The 14,040-nt window shown below is 41.4% G+C and overlaps 1 protein-coding gene across 1 annotated transcript; it reads left to right on the forward strand.

Annotated features, from left to right (window-relative positions):
• The first annotated feature begins 8,616 nt into the window (after nucleotides 1-8,616).
• Nucleotides 8,617-9,961, forward strand: LOC117064525 (bridging integrator 2-like). Its single transcript, XM_033178609.1, is given in 1 exon segment — nucleotides 8,617-9,961. A coding segment is annotated over 1 exon segment (996 nt). The 5' UTR covers nucleotides 8,617-8,911; the 3' UTR covers nucleotides 9,908-9,961.
• Nucleotides 9,962-14,040: the final 4,079 nt, after the last annotated feature.

Genomic DNA, 14,040 nt, shown 5'->3' on the forward strand with positions numbered 1-14,040 from the left:
ATTTATTTTTATTTTTTATTTTTTTTTTGAGACAGAGTCTCGCTCTGTCACCCAGGCTGGAGTGCAGTGGCCGGATCTCAGCTCACTGCAAGCTCCGCCTCCCAGGTTTACACCATTCTCCTGCCTCAGCCTCCCGAGTAGCTGGGACTACAGGCGCCCGCCACCTCGCCTGGCTAGTTTTTTGTATTTTTTAGTAGAGAAGGGGTTTCACCGTGTTAGCCAGGATGGTCTCGATCTCCTGACCTCATGATCCACCTGCCTCGGCCTCCCAAAGTGCTGAGATTACAGGCTTGAGCCACCGCGCCCGGCCAATTGGGTAGTTCTTAACCACTTGCTTTTGAACAGTAATCTGGGTCTTCTTACTTAGTAAGGTGGTAGGCACTCACACCAACACATAGGAAATCTTATGTCCCTGTGTGCAAGAAATTCAGGCTACTGTGGCTTCATAGAAGGTGCTGTATGGGGCTAAGAAATGAGTGGGCAAGCAATTTCTCCATCTATAGAATAAGGAGTCTGGAATTAGCTATCATCCCTTTCAGCTCTAGGTTTCTGTTATTCAACCCAGGTAAAATGGACCTTTGGATCTGGCCATTTGTTGTAGTTACTATTTTCCTTTTATTCTTATCCTTTGGGGTTGAAATGCTTTTCCCAGAGCTCAAATGGTCTATTTTGCCTCTGATAATTTCCAAACTGTGAAATCTGTTTCCTGTGTAGTTTGCCATAGCCATGGAAAAGCCATGGTTTTTAGTGCAGACTTTTATGTATTCCTTTCCCTTTGGATCTCTAACATTATGAAACTGGCTCATAATTTGCTGGGCATTTGTTTTGGGATTTGCATAAAGTTGATCAACTAAAATAGTGCTAACAAAATTATTACAAAGTTAGCATGATGAAACAGAGGTGTTTATATAGGATGTGTGATGTGTTGGGAAGCAAGTCTATTCAGTAAAATCTGAAGAAAGCTGGGAAGGGGAACTGGTGAGCAGGATGATCTAAAAGGCTAATGTTGACTGTGCATTGGGTGCTAGGCACTGGGCTAGGTATGTTATATATGTTAGAGCTAATCTTCATAAAACCCTATGAGATGGATTCTTATTTTTATTTTTCAGTTAAGAAATTTGAGCTCAATAAACTCACACAGTTTTGAACAACTTAGTAGTTGTTCAAAAGTGGACAGCTATTAAGGAAGAGAACTAGGATTTAAATACTTGTCTCTCTTATTCCAGGGTCTATCATTGTTCCACTATTCCAAAATGATTCTAAAGAATAAGAGCATAGAATGTTAGGGCTCAAAGTGCCCTTGGAGATTATTCAACCTTTCATTTTGTACACATGCAGAACTGAAATCCATCTGGATGACCTGATTTGTCCAAGATTATGAAAGGTGATAGGACCCTTGAGTGTCATGTGTAGGAGTCAGAAGTACCACAAAAAGCTGTTTAAAAAAAATAAAAGAAAGTTATATCATTTTCTGTTGAACCTATGGTTTATTCTTCACAGGTTTTTGTCTTTGCTAATGACAGTCTTTTCACACCAAATTCTAAAACAAGTGTGACCTACACTTTCTCCTAGCCATCCCAAACTTTTCTTTCATCTCACAGCAGAACTCTCAGCTTCCTGCATATTAACCTGAAGCCTAACTGTGTTAAATCTGTTTAGAATTTCAGCCTGTACATTCCTGTTAAAATCTTCCATTTGTGTGGGAACCACCAATGGTGAAGATGGTGAGAACAAGGGTCTCATCATCTTATGGTAAATGAGCTCATGTCAACCTTCTCCATTTACTTCAGGGTATTACAAATGTTGACACAGCATTTCTTTTAGACTTCAACTTTGTAAATTGTTGACTCATACTCTCTTCTTGTGTGGAAGTTTCTACATTTCCTCATCACTCAAGTTATTGACAATTATGTATTATTCTCATGGCAGAATTATCAACTTCATCTTCGGAATTCTGTTTTGAGATTTAAAATTTTGTTTACAACTCAGTTTTCTACTTGCATTCCTCTTTTATTCAAAGAAAAAAATAAAAGTTATGAATTAACACAGTGTTATGAAAGGTGTAATCATGGCATAAAATCTTCTGGGGGATGGTTATAGAGTTTTACATAAGCACACGTGTGTTTAAAGCTTGAATTACACATTACAGCTCAAGACCAAATATGTGCTCTTCACATCTCAGTAATGGATGTTTGATAGTTTTGATATAGTTTAGTGAGTTTTTAGGTTAGGGAGAGATAAACGTTCTTTTTCTGATTCAGGTGATTGAAGTCCTGCCTATAAAAATATCATTTATTTTGGCTAGGGTATTTTGTTTGCTGACAACAGGTCTTTAGAAGGCAAAAAGAACCAGCTCACTGACTGGGGGCTCTTAGGATATTTCTGGTCTGGATTACTTGGAATCAGGGGTCTCAGAAGTCACAGACCTCCCAAAAGAAAAAGAGAGAGAAAGAGAGAGAGAGACAGAAAGAGAGACAGAGAGAGAGAGAGTCTATAGGTGGACTTAGGCCAGTGAAATACCCAGCAAGTCTGAGTGTCTTGTGACTTTTCACCCTCTTGGTGCAAATTGATCAGAGTTGTGAAGATGGGCTGCCCCTGTCCAGAATGTCAAGAACAAAGTTATCTGTCCACCTGAGGAGTAAAATGTAAAATGGAGCCCTGAATCCCAACAAATGATTCATCTGTCTGCACAATTCAATGAGCTTGCCTTCATGTCTTCCTCCCAAGCTTAAACCATAACTTCTGGGACTGGATCCTGGGGAAAACATGGTTCTCATCTGTCATCCTAACTCTAGGTAAACATAGACACAGGCAGTGCTAATGTCTACAGTGCAAAAATTGATTTTAGTAAATCCTCACTTAAAGTGCTATTTGTAGTCTTTCTTTGATTAATAACTGCTACCTGAGGACAGTATATCTTAGGGAGAATTAACACTGTCAAATTCTTCAGTTGGCTAGATACTGAGAGTAAGTAGAGAGAAAACAGAGTCCCTTCTCGCAAATGAAATTCAAGTCCTATTTCTTACTGGAAAGCAAGAATGAGTGGAGATAATCCAACATTTCAAATGTCTATCATTGATAACTGGAGGTAAGCATGACTGTGCTTCAAAATGTATTCCCAGAGTTCTACTTTTAGCTTCAGTTTAGATTTTAGTCCTGCCATATGATATTATGATCATGAAGTAATGAGTTATTTTATTTTAAAGAACTCCTGAATGTTCCAAGATTCTCTAGTGATGTTGAGTTTTTTCACCCTAGGATTTGGCCATGAAGCAAAGCAAAGTTACCTCTATTTTCTCATTTGCTTCCATCCAGGAGCCATTGCTAGTGATCACATGAGAACAAAGACCCTTGATATGTAATAACCGTTAAATGCCAAGATTCTGGCTGCCATTGCCAGTGCCTTGTTGGAGTCTTGGAACTTAGCTTCTGGGTCAAAGCATCTAGAAAGCAGTTTGATTAATATATGCATTAAAAATGAATGCCCATGTTGCAAAATAAACTGGAAAAATAAATAGCAGTTTCTTTGCCTGGATTTGGTGGTGTATTGCTTTGGATAGAATTCCAAATGGAAATTCAGATGGCTCTTAAAACAAGATAGTGAGCCTTTAGATCCCTGAGTTGAGGCTGCAGATAAAATTTGAGGCAGAGTACAGATTAGAGGGATAGTGGTCTGCAGTCGGACTGTTTCCAGTCTCTCAGCTGGCGATGTCAAGTGGTTCTCTAGCTTACTCTGTGGAGCTCAGTGTTCTTCACTCATCATAAGGGCAACCTGAAAAAATGGGACTTGTATAACTGTCTGCCCTATTTCTTTTCTTAAAAATGCTTTAGAAACTGTAAAGTGCTCTACAAATATAAGGTATTGTTCTGCCAACTGCATAGGGTTTAATAGTATCCTCCAAAACTCACATTCACTTGGAACCTCAGAATGTGACCTTATTCGGAAATAGGGTCTTTGTGTATGTCATTAGTTAAGAGGAAGTCATACTGGATAGGGTGGGTCCTAAGTCCAATGTCTGATGTTCTCATAAGAGAAGAGGACTCTCATGAACAGAGATGCATAGAAAAAAGGTCGTGTGATGATGAGAGCAGAGATGGAACAGTGCAGCTACAACCTAAAGAACACCAAGGACTGCTGGCAATGACCAGAAGCTAGGAAAGGCATGGAGCAGAGGCATTCCCAGTAGATGACAGTAACAAGCCTCAGTTGTGACAACCAAAAAAGGCTTCTCTCAGAGTCTCCAGAGAAAAACAATCCTGCTGACACCTTGATTTCAGACTTCTGGCCTCCAGAACTGTGGGGGAATAAATTTCTGCTACTTTAAGCCACTGGATTGGTGATAATTTGTTAAGGCAGTGCCAGGAAATTCTCGTACCTCTTTTGGAAGATAACTACTTTGTGTCCCACACTATGCTAAGACAGATATGAAGAATACAAAAGTTGATCAAGATGTATCCAAGGATGGGCAGGAGGTTTTTATGTCTGACTTTTTTTTTTTTTTTTTGGCCTGATCATGGACATTTTTGACCAGCTCATCTTATTGGGTTAGAATAGGCAAATGGGTTTCTAGAAGAAAAACTGGGTTGTTATGGATTAAGGTGATGGATGGGTTATATATGTCAGGAGTCTACTTTAGTTGCAAGTAACCCCCCAAAATCAAATTCAAGTGAAATTTAACAGATATCATTAGGTCTCTTTCTCCACATCTCAACTTTCTTTCTCTTTTTCTGCTGACTTCAACTTCTCTTGTTGCAGATGGCTTCTCCATGGAAGCTTCCTTCCAGGGAGCCACAAGGAGCACAGATGCAGGCAAGTCCAGTTTATTTTGTCCTCGCTGGCACATCTTACAGCAGTGGTTCCTAACTAAGGTTAATTTTGCACCCCACCACCGTGGAAACTTGGCAATGTCTAGAAATATTTTTGGTTGTCACAACTGGGACTTGTTGCTGGCATCTATTGGGAATGCTGCTGACCATCCTAGAATGTACAGGACAGCTCCCATAACAGACAGTTATCCAGAAGAAAATGTCAAGAGGGCCGATATTGAGAAACTCTGTCTTAGAACATCTTTCCTGAAAGTGCTGGTGGAGATGTTTCAAGAGGACTCCGATCTGCCAAGTTTTGGTCATGTGCCCAACCTTTACCCAATCAAAGTGGCCAGAATAACAACCACTGGCCATATCATTGACCAGGTGTGGGGCCAAACGATCAACCCCTCAAGACCCCATAGACGATGGGTTTTCTCCAAAGGGAAGAACACTTGGGAGGAAATGTGTGCTCACTACAAATTTGGTTTAAGGACAGGTGGAGGAGCTCAGACTCTTTTGACTAAATATTACTTATTACCTAAAGGAAATGAGGCAATCTTGATCATGACTCACCTCCAAAGCAGCACTCTGAGGGCTCTATTATGTCTTCAGTAAGTGTTTATTGGAGGTCTTGTCTGCGCCAGGTTCTGGGCCCAGGAAGGTGAACTTCACTGTCAGAGCTGAAGCTTGCAAGCTATAAAGCAGTGGAGGTGGGGAATATGGGGATATAAGCAAACACCCACACAAAACTGCTAAGAAAGAGAAGAGCCCATGAGAGAGAGTAATAAGAATGATGTATTTTGGGTAAATGGGAAACATCATAAGGCATAAGTAAGAGCAAAGGTGATAACTGTGGGTTTGTGCAGAAATGTCAGCTAGTGGCTACTGGTTGGGACTAAGGCTGTCTGTCCCTAACCTAGACAGATCCATTTTAAATAGTCATTGGTTTTGGAAAGCAGAGAGTTGGTTTATTTTTGTCTCTCTAATCTGATTCTGAGAAGACCATGAAAGAAAACAGAGAACGCAAAATACCTAAATTGTTCTAATTTAATAGAGGCTTAAAGGAAGACAGACTATTAAAAGTGCCTGAGGAAGTCTCACCTAAGAACTGCAGCATGTGTCTGCAATAAGGTTTCAGAGCCCTGTCCCTGCACACACAGCTGTCTCTTCATAGGAGCACTAATGGGAGAGAGTGGATTTAACCGTGTGATGCTGTTGACCTTGGCCAGAGAATGCCAATGTTAGTTAGGAACAGGTCAGAGAGGGAACATGACTTAAAAAAAAAAACTACAAGTTTCCCATTTAAAGTACGTAATTCAATGGTTTTTAGTATATTCACAGATACGTGCAGCGATCATCACAATCCATCTTTAGATAATTTTCAACAGCCACTATTGGCAGTAGCTCTTCTTTTTCCCCAACTCCCCAGCATTAGGTGACACCAATCTGCTTTCTGTCTCTAGGATTTGCCTGTTCCAGACATATCATACAGATGGAGTCACATAATATGTGGCCTTTTGTGTCACATATTATGTGTCTTACCAGTCACATAGTATCTGACTTCTTTCACTTAGCATGTATTTTCAAGATCCATCCACACTGTAGTATATATCAGTATGTCATTCCTTTTTATGGCTGAATAATATTCCATTATAGAGATGTACCACATTGTACTCATCCATTCATCAGTCAGGGACATTTGAGTTATTTCCAGTGATGATTTTTATTAGTTTTATGTGCCAGGTGAGCAAAGGAAGTGATGAGGCCAAATCCATCCCATGGTTGAGCTACCTGTAAGCCACTCTGGCCATATGGTAGGCAGGGCAGAGATGTCTTTCACTTGATGGTGGCTCAGGGCTTGTTTGTACATTTCAATTGTCAGAAATGTCCCCTGCCCTTCTTCCATGGACATCTGGATTTGGTTATGCCAACTACTCAGCACCTTTTGCAACATCATTAGTTCCTGTGTTGTCCTTTCCTCTGACGCTGTAGATTTATCATTGTCAGTGGTTTTGGCTCCACCAGCCTCAAACAGTATCTCTTCAAGTGCTAGATAACCTCTGCAGCAGTGCAGAGATTTGCAGCATAATCTTGTATAATAAACTCCTATGTAGTTGCCTCATTTTGCATTTATAAACCTTTGATATTCAACAGTGTCATTCAGTGTTAATGATTCCTATAGGCATCATACCTTACGATTTTAAAAATCACTTTGACATATTAACCCATTTAATTTTCATTTCTGTGCTGAGAGGTAAGAAGTTTAACATTACTGTCCTCACTTGGCAGAAAAGTTGAGACTCAGAAGCCTCGAGGAAGCCATAGCATTGGCTCCAGAATCCAGGTTTCCTGACAGATCCTCCATTCCTCTTTCCTAAGGGACCACACTGATTTCCACGGTGCCATGCAAACCACAGCAAAATGTGACCAAATTGGTCTGCAAAAGACAACACCTGTGCATATGTATCGGGGTCCTGAATCCTTTCGCTATCCCAGTGGAGGGACACTGAAGCCTTACTCTTATTTGGAGATAGTACTGGTGTCTTTGTTCCTGCCTGCTTTTCCTCAGTACCACAGATATATTGAAAATGCCACTTAGCCTAAACCAGGGAGTTGAATGGGTTTTCACAATCTCAGTGACTAGCTAATTGTAGCTGCTGGGCACATGCTCTTATTTCTGTTGACGTACTGTAGGAGTGCCAGGACTGGAAAGTGTTGTCTGTGGGAAAGAGAGAGACACCAGCAAGAGGGGAGACAAATGGGCTCAAGGTAGCGGAGGGAGGGTTTTGTTCTTGGTAGTGTTTTCTTTGTTTAACTATTGTGAAGTGGTAAAATTGTTTCTGATTTTCCATTTAACTGCTGTTGGAAAACCAGGAGAGCATGCATAGCATCAATACATGTTTGTCTTTAATTCTCATTTTGAGCTTTTGTTTTAACTCTTTTTTCCTGTAAGCTACTGTTAAATATGCAAACCAGTTAACCTATCTTTCATCTCTTTCATTTATCCTCCCAGCTTCCAAAATAGCAGAGGTAAAATTGTACCTATTTTCCTATCCTCCTCACAAAAGACAAAAAAATCACAAAAATTATGCAATCACCACTCAGCAACTGAAATACCAAGATGTCAGGATGATCCATCCACAGACACAATAATAGCCGGTGTTTGACATAAGTTTGTCCTGCCCAGTAAACTCCATGTCAGTAAGATTATGCCCTATTGTTAGTTTCTGCATCCTCAGGCAGGGCCCACCCAGCATGGGGACTTCACAGAGCAGGCATTCCATAAATACTTGCGGGATGAGTGAATCAGTGCACATAGTAGGCTCAACAAACATTTGATCGACCCCATCCACTTCTCTCCAGTTTAAAATAGTTTTATCACCAGGCACAGTGGCTCAAGTCTGTAATCCCAGCACTTTGGGTGGCTGAAGCAGGTGAATTGCATGAGTTCGAGGCCAGCCTGGGTAATGTGGCAAAACCCCATCTCTACAAAAAATACAAAAATTAGTTTTCCATGGTCCTCACAGCCTGGTCAGCCAGTTGCTCCTCATAGTCTTCCCAAAGGAGATCATTATTCCCTACAATGGCCTTCAGCTCCTCATGACCATCCCACTTGCTACTGTAGATCTCCTACAGGGTTTCTGACACTCTTTTTGAACTTTCATGCATCACTTTAGCTGCACTAAGGAAGTTCTCAAGGTCCTTGTATAGCTTGTGGTCTTCTGCCTGTTGTTAGTAGAAGTTGTTAGTGCTTTGTTCAAATCGTTCACCTTTGGTTTACTACTTGGCCCAGTTCAGTGATATTAAGGAGAGAATTGCCAAGCGGGGTTGAAAACTTGTGGATTATGATGGTGCCCGACATCACCTGGACTCAGTGCAGAATGCCAAGAAGAAAGATGAGGCCAAGACTTCCAAGACAGAGGAAGAGTTCAACAAAGCCCAGCCTGTGTTTGAAGATCTGAACTAAGAACTACTAGAGGAGCTGCCTATTCTTTATAATAGTCATATTGGCTACTATGTGACCATCTTCCAAAACATTTCCAACTTGAGGAATGTCTTCTACAGGGAAATGAGCAAGCTGAACCACAGTCTCTAGGAGGTGATGAGCAAACTGGAGAAGCAACATTCCAATAAAGTGTTTGTGGTAAAGGGACTATCAAGCAGCAGCAGGCGCTCTTTAGTCATTTCTCCCCCGGTTCAAACATTTGTGGTCTCCAGTCCTCTTATCTCACCTACTAGTCCCTCTACACTTTCCTTGAAGAGTGAGAGTGAATCTGTCTCAACAACTGAAGATCTGGCACCTGATGCAGCCCAGGGGGAAGATAATTCTGAGATCAAGGAGCCCTTAGAAGATGAAGAAATAGAAAAGGAAGAATCTGAAGCAAGCTCCTCTGAGAAAGAAGAGCCTCTACCAGCCTGCAATAGCCCCACCCAGGCCCAGCCCTCGCCTACCATTGAGAGTGGCAAGTCCCAGGAGGAAGTTCTCCCTAGCTCCCCAGCTCCATCACCAGGCAGAGCCCTGAGCCCTTCAGGGCAGCCTTCATCATCTGCTGCAGAAGTAGTCCTTTGAACTTGCACCATAAGTGAAGGATCTGAACAACCAAAGAAGACAGCCTCTCTCCAGAGGACCTCAGCACCCCATAGTAGGCCTCCTCCACCCAGAGATACTCCAAGCCCCAGGCCCTCCTCAAGGAACATACCCTCCAGCCCTCCAGCCTCTGGAGGGGGTTCACCCACCAGCCCTAGGGTCTCCTTGGGGACTGAGACTCCAAGTCCTAGGACCTCCCTAGAGGTTTCTCCTAATCCAGAACCACCAGAGAAACCAGTAAGAACTCCTGAGGTCAAAGAAAATGAAAACATCCACAATCAGAACCCCAAAGAACTTTGCACTTTTCCCACCTTAATGATATCTCAGATTGCTTCAGAACCTGGAGGGGCAAAGAAGATGGAAGACAAGGAAGAGGATAATAAGCTTGTCTTAGCTGACTCCTCAGAGGGCCAAGACCAGTTTGAAGTCTCCATGGTACCAGACAAGAGCAACTTCACAGCACCTGAACCTCAAGAAGAGGTACCTACAAGTGAAAATGCACAACTCTGAAGAGAAACTGCCAAGACTCCTCTTATCCCACCCCTCCCCAAAGAAGCTCTTCAACCAGAGGGTATAGGTCAGAGGGATATAAGAGCCAGCATCCATCCCTGGGTTCTCAGTTGGAATGCTGGTGCTCTCTAAAGACCTGGCATTAATGGAGGTGGAGAAGCAGCCTTATGGGAAAGATGGAGGGAGGCAGGCTGGGGAGAAGAGAACACTAGACTCGGAATATTTAATTCAGGCTTTAGCATTACTAGAATAAGACTTTATACATTAACTAAAGTGAAACCATAATCACTATAAAAAGCAAAAGCATCTATAGATAGACACTTATCTATACAGAGACATAATCACACATACTAAGAGATAGTGAACAAATCTGTCTTTGACTTATGACCCATTTTGCAAGACTTAAAGCCAGAAGAACACATTTTCAGATTGCTAAATAAAGTCTGATTCTGACAAAAAAAAATACAAAAATTAGCTGGGTGTGGTGGCAGGCACCTGTAGTTCCAGCTACTTGGGAGGCTGAGGTGGGAGGATCACTTGAGCCTGGGAGGTTGAGGCTGCAGTGGGATGGAGCGTTGCACTCTAGCCTGCATGACAGAGAGACCCTGTCTCAAAAAAACAAAAATAAAATAAAATAGTTTTTTTCTCCTTATTGAAATAGAAACCCCCACACACAACTCTTGGCTGTAAAAAATGTCAAAAAATATGCATCTATTGGAGCAAGTATAACTAGTATGTAGGATAGGATCAGACGTGACCCCATTCTTGCTCTGACCTCATACCATTTCTCTAAACTTTACTTGGTGTGAGGGTGGGGAGCCCTTACATGAAAACTCTGGAAAGCCCCATTATGTTTCTTCTTATCCTTAGGTAACAGCTCATGAAGTAGAGGAGAGCAAACAAACCAAAACAGGTGATTGTTTTAAAGTCTTCCACAGAAAATTTCTGCAGAATTATTTCAGGGTAAATCCAAAGTAAGGTACTTTTGCTTAACAGATTTTGGTCTATATCCTAAAATTACATTGCCCAAGAAGAAGACCAAGCCAGGTGAGTTGGAATAAACCTGGAATAGGCTAAACTCTTTGTTTTCCCAAATGGCAGGAGAGTGCATTTGATTTAGAATATGGTGGAAGCGATGAAGGCAAGAATCCAAGAATGGTCCTGATTCATGGCACAGTCAGTCCATACTAGGTTTCCTGTGAGGTAAACCGTACCACAGGAATGGGCCAGTGACGGATAAGGAGTCAGAGGCTTGGACCCAGCCTAGGAATCTAGTCCAAATGATAGTGCTTTCCAAATGATAGTGTCCTAACCAGCAGGGTAAAAGTGGGCTTGACCAGTGCGGAGGTCCCCAGGATCTGATCCAGCAAGTAGGATATAAATTAGGAGTCTCCAGACATGGACCACACTTGAAATCAGGAAGATAACTATATCATGCTTCTGAATATTGCATTGCATCTAGGGGAAAGTCCAGCTCACATAGCATGGTATAAATTAGAGCAAGTTGAGTCTCAGGATCCCAGGCACATGAGCTCATAGAGAGTTTAAGTCCAGGTGCTGGGAAGTGGGGAAATAATTTGAAAGCCTTGAGAGAGTTAGGGATTAGGTAGATGTAGACAGTTTTAGAGTGGAAGGGGGTTGTATTTCTGAAAGTATGTAGAGGTCCAAGTTCACCGCATGTATATTGTGTGTAAGATGGCAAGACTAATTCCAGACCACATCTTGGGATAGGGATGCCTCTACGGAACTTTCTGGAGACTTCCTGGCTCCCAGAGTGCAGGTTGGTTGTGTTGAAAAGTAACTGGGAAGACCAGGACTGGTAAACCATTTCTTGGCCCTGTTTCAGAAATGGAGCTGTCAAAATGCAGCCCCTAAGGTGAACATTTGCAAAAGATTCTGGATTCTTCTCAAAAAGCTAGATTACTTGTACAGGGCTTTTAGCCTACAAGTGAGGCTAAGCTATATTTTAGCCTTTGTATTGAAATGCGAAGTAGGGAAGAAATATTTTTATTGTGATAAAGATCATAGCTAGTCAGTAATCAAATAGGTCATAAATGAGAATTGTTTAAAAAACACACACTTTAAACATTATCTTTTAACTCGAAATCTATACATGTATATTTATTCACCCATTTACCAATGTGGGTCTAAGGTCTTTTCATTGAGCATGAATTGGCTAATCATGGCTCTGCATCATTTTCATGTGTAAACTAACTCCATATTGTTTTCTCTGTGATTCCCAGTTTCATCTTTAAAGTACATTGAGGATTTAAAGCCTCCTGCAAAGACAAAAACAAAAACAAAACATGAGTGTAGAACTCTTCTAGAGTTCTTTTATAGTTGCCTTCCGCACACCTCATTCATTGAAACATTTACCAAATTTATTTTTCCTTCCAAAATATTCACCTTATATTTTTATTAATATAATTACTACTTTTTCACACCCATATTTTGTCAGTTTGAGTAATATTCAATCAAATTATATAATTATGATGAAGGGCACTAGCAAAACCAGGTGTGGGAGCAAACCCAGCTGAATCTTTAGTGAAAATACAACTCCACAGGTGGGAACAGAAGTACTAGGTTGTGTTCAGAAGCATGGCCTCCTGATCTGGAGAATTCGGCCTCCTACAAGTGTCAGTCAGCAGTTGTTATAGAGGGAATGGAGAGTGGTTGTTAATTTTGTGAACTGGTTCAGTGGAGGTGTATTAAGAGAGTTCCAGCTGTACTGCTTAATAGGAGAGAGTACAATTAGCTGAAATTTTTGCTAATGTATATCCAAATCTAAATTTAATTTTGGGTACATATTATAATAAAAAATTAATCTATCTTATAATGATAGTCAACATGTAATGAGTGGTTTCTATTATTACAGCCTGAGCTAAATACTTTACATGCAAACTTATGGATGTGATAACGCTCTCCCTAATTTTATTAATCTGTTCTTATGCTGCTGATAATGACATACCTGAGACTGGGCAATTTACAAAAGAAAGAGATTTAATGGACTTACAGTTCCACATAGCTGGGGAGGTCTCACAATCATGGTGGAAGGTGAAAGGCACATCTCACGTGGCGGCAGACAAGAGAAGAAGAGCTTGTGCAGGGAAACTCCCCTTTTTAAAACTGTCAGATTTCTTGAGACTTATTCACTATCACGAGAACAGCATGGGAAAGATCTGCCTCCCTGATTCAATTACCTCCCACCAAGTTCCTCTTACAACACATGGGAATTGTGGGAGTTAAAATTCAAGATGAGATTTGGGTAGGGACACAGTCAAACCATATCACCATTTCACAAGTGAACACACTGAGGCATACAGAGGCTATTTCCCTTGCTTGAGGTCACACGTTCAGTGTGCCCATGCTCTTAACCCACATCTATTTGGTGCCTGAATTCATACTCCTAATCATGACACCATGCTGCTTCATGTTACAGCAATAAATGCAAAGGGAGCTGATAGGCAGAAGCTGCCAAACAATGAAGTAGGTAGGATTCCTTAAAACACTTTTTAGTAATTCCTTTTAAAAGTCGAGGTGATTGTTGAATCAATTAAGCTTTCTGGTTCTTAGAAACCTGCATTACACTTCAGGGAGACTTCATTGCCCTTAAAGAGGTATGACTGCCTAATATATAGTTAGATATGAGGAAGCAACCCAAGTCACTGTAACAACTCAACATTCGTTAAGCACTTGACTATTGAAAGCATGAAAATAAAAAGGATGTGGCTATTTCCAGAAGGAACATGCAGTCTCCCTACTCATGAGAATAGGATTTGTGGTCCACTTGGAGAGACAGGATTGTTCACTTGATGATAAACCATGGAGGGCAAGGAGTACAAAGTCCTCAATGAGTGATGCAAACAAGAAGCTCCAGGAATGGGTAGGTTAAGGCCAGGATTGTGGTCAAGATGCTTAATGAAAGACTTGGGGCTTCATGTGGGCCTTGAAGAGGGGCAGCTGGTCAAGGTGGGGGACATTCTGAGCAGGAGAAATGGAATGAATATAATTCCTGGGGTAGGAATATGCATCTGGGGCTCTTGCGTGCTTGCAAAAGGGGTCTTATCAAGGAGTGGAGAGAGACAGGTAGTATAGCACTAGCTCATGGAAGAACTGGACTGTCAGGCTAAGGA

This window comes from Trachypithecus francoisi, unplaced genomic scaffold (assembly GCF_009764315.1).
Source record: "Trachypithecus francoisi isolate TF-2019V2 unplaced genomic scaffold, Tfra_2.0 Lachesis_group2, whole genome shotgun sequence".
NCBI classification, from domain to species: Eukaryota; Metazoa; Chordata; class Mammalia; order Primates; family Cercopithecidae; genus Trachypithecus; species Trachypithecus francoisi.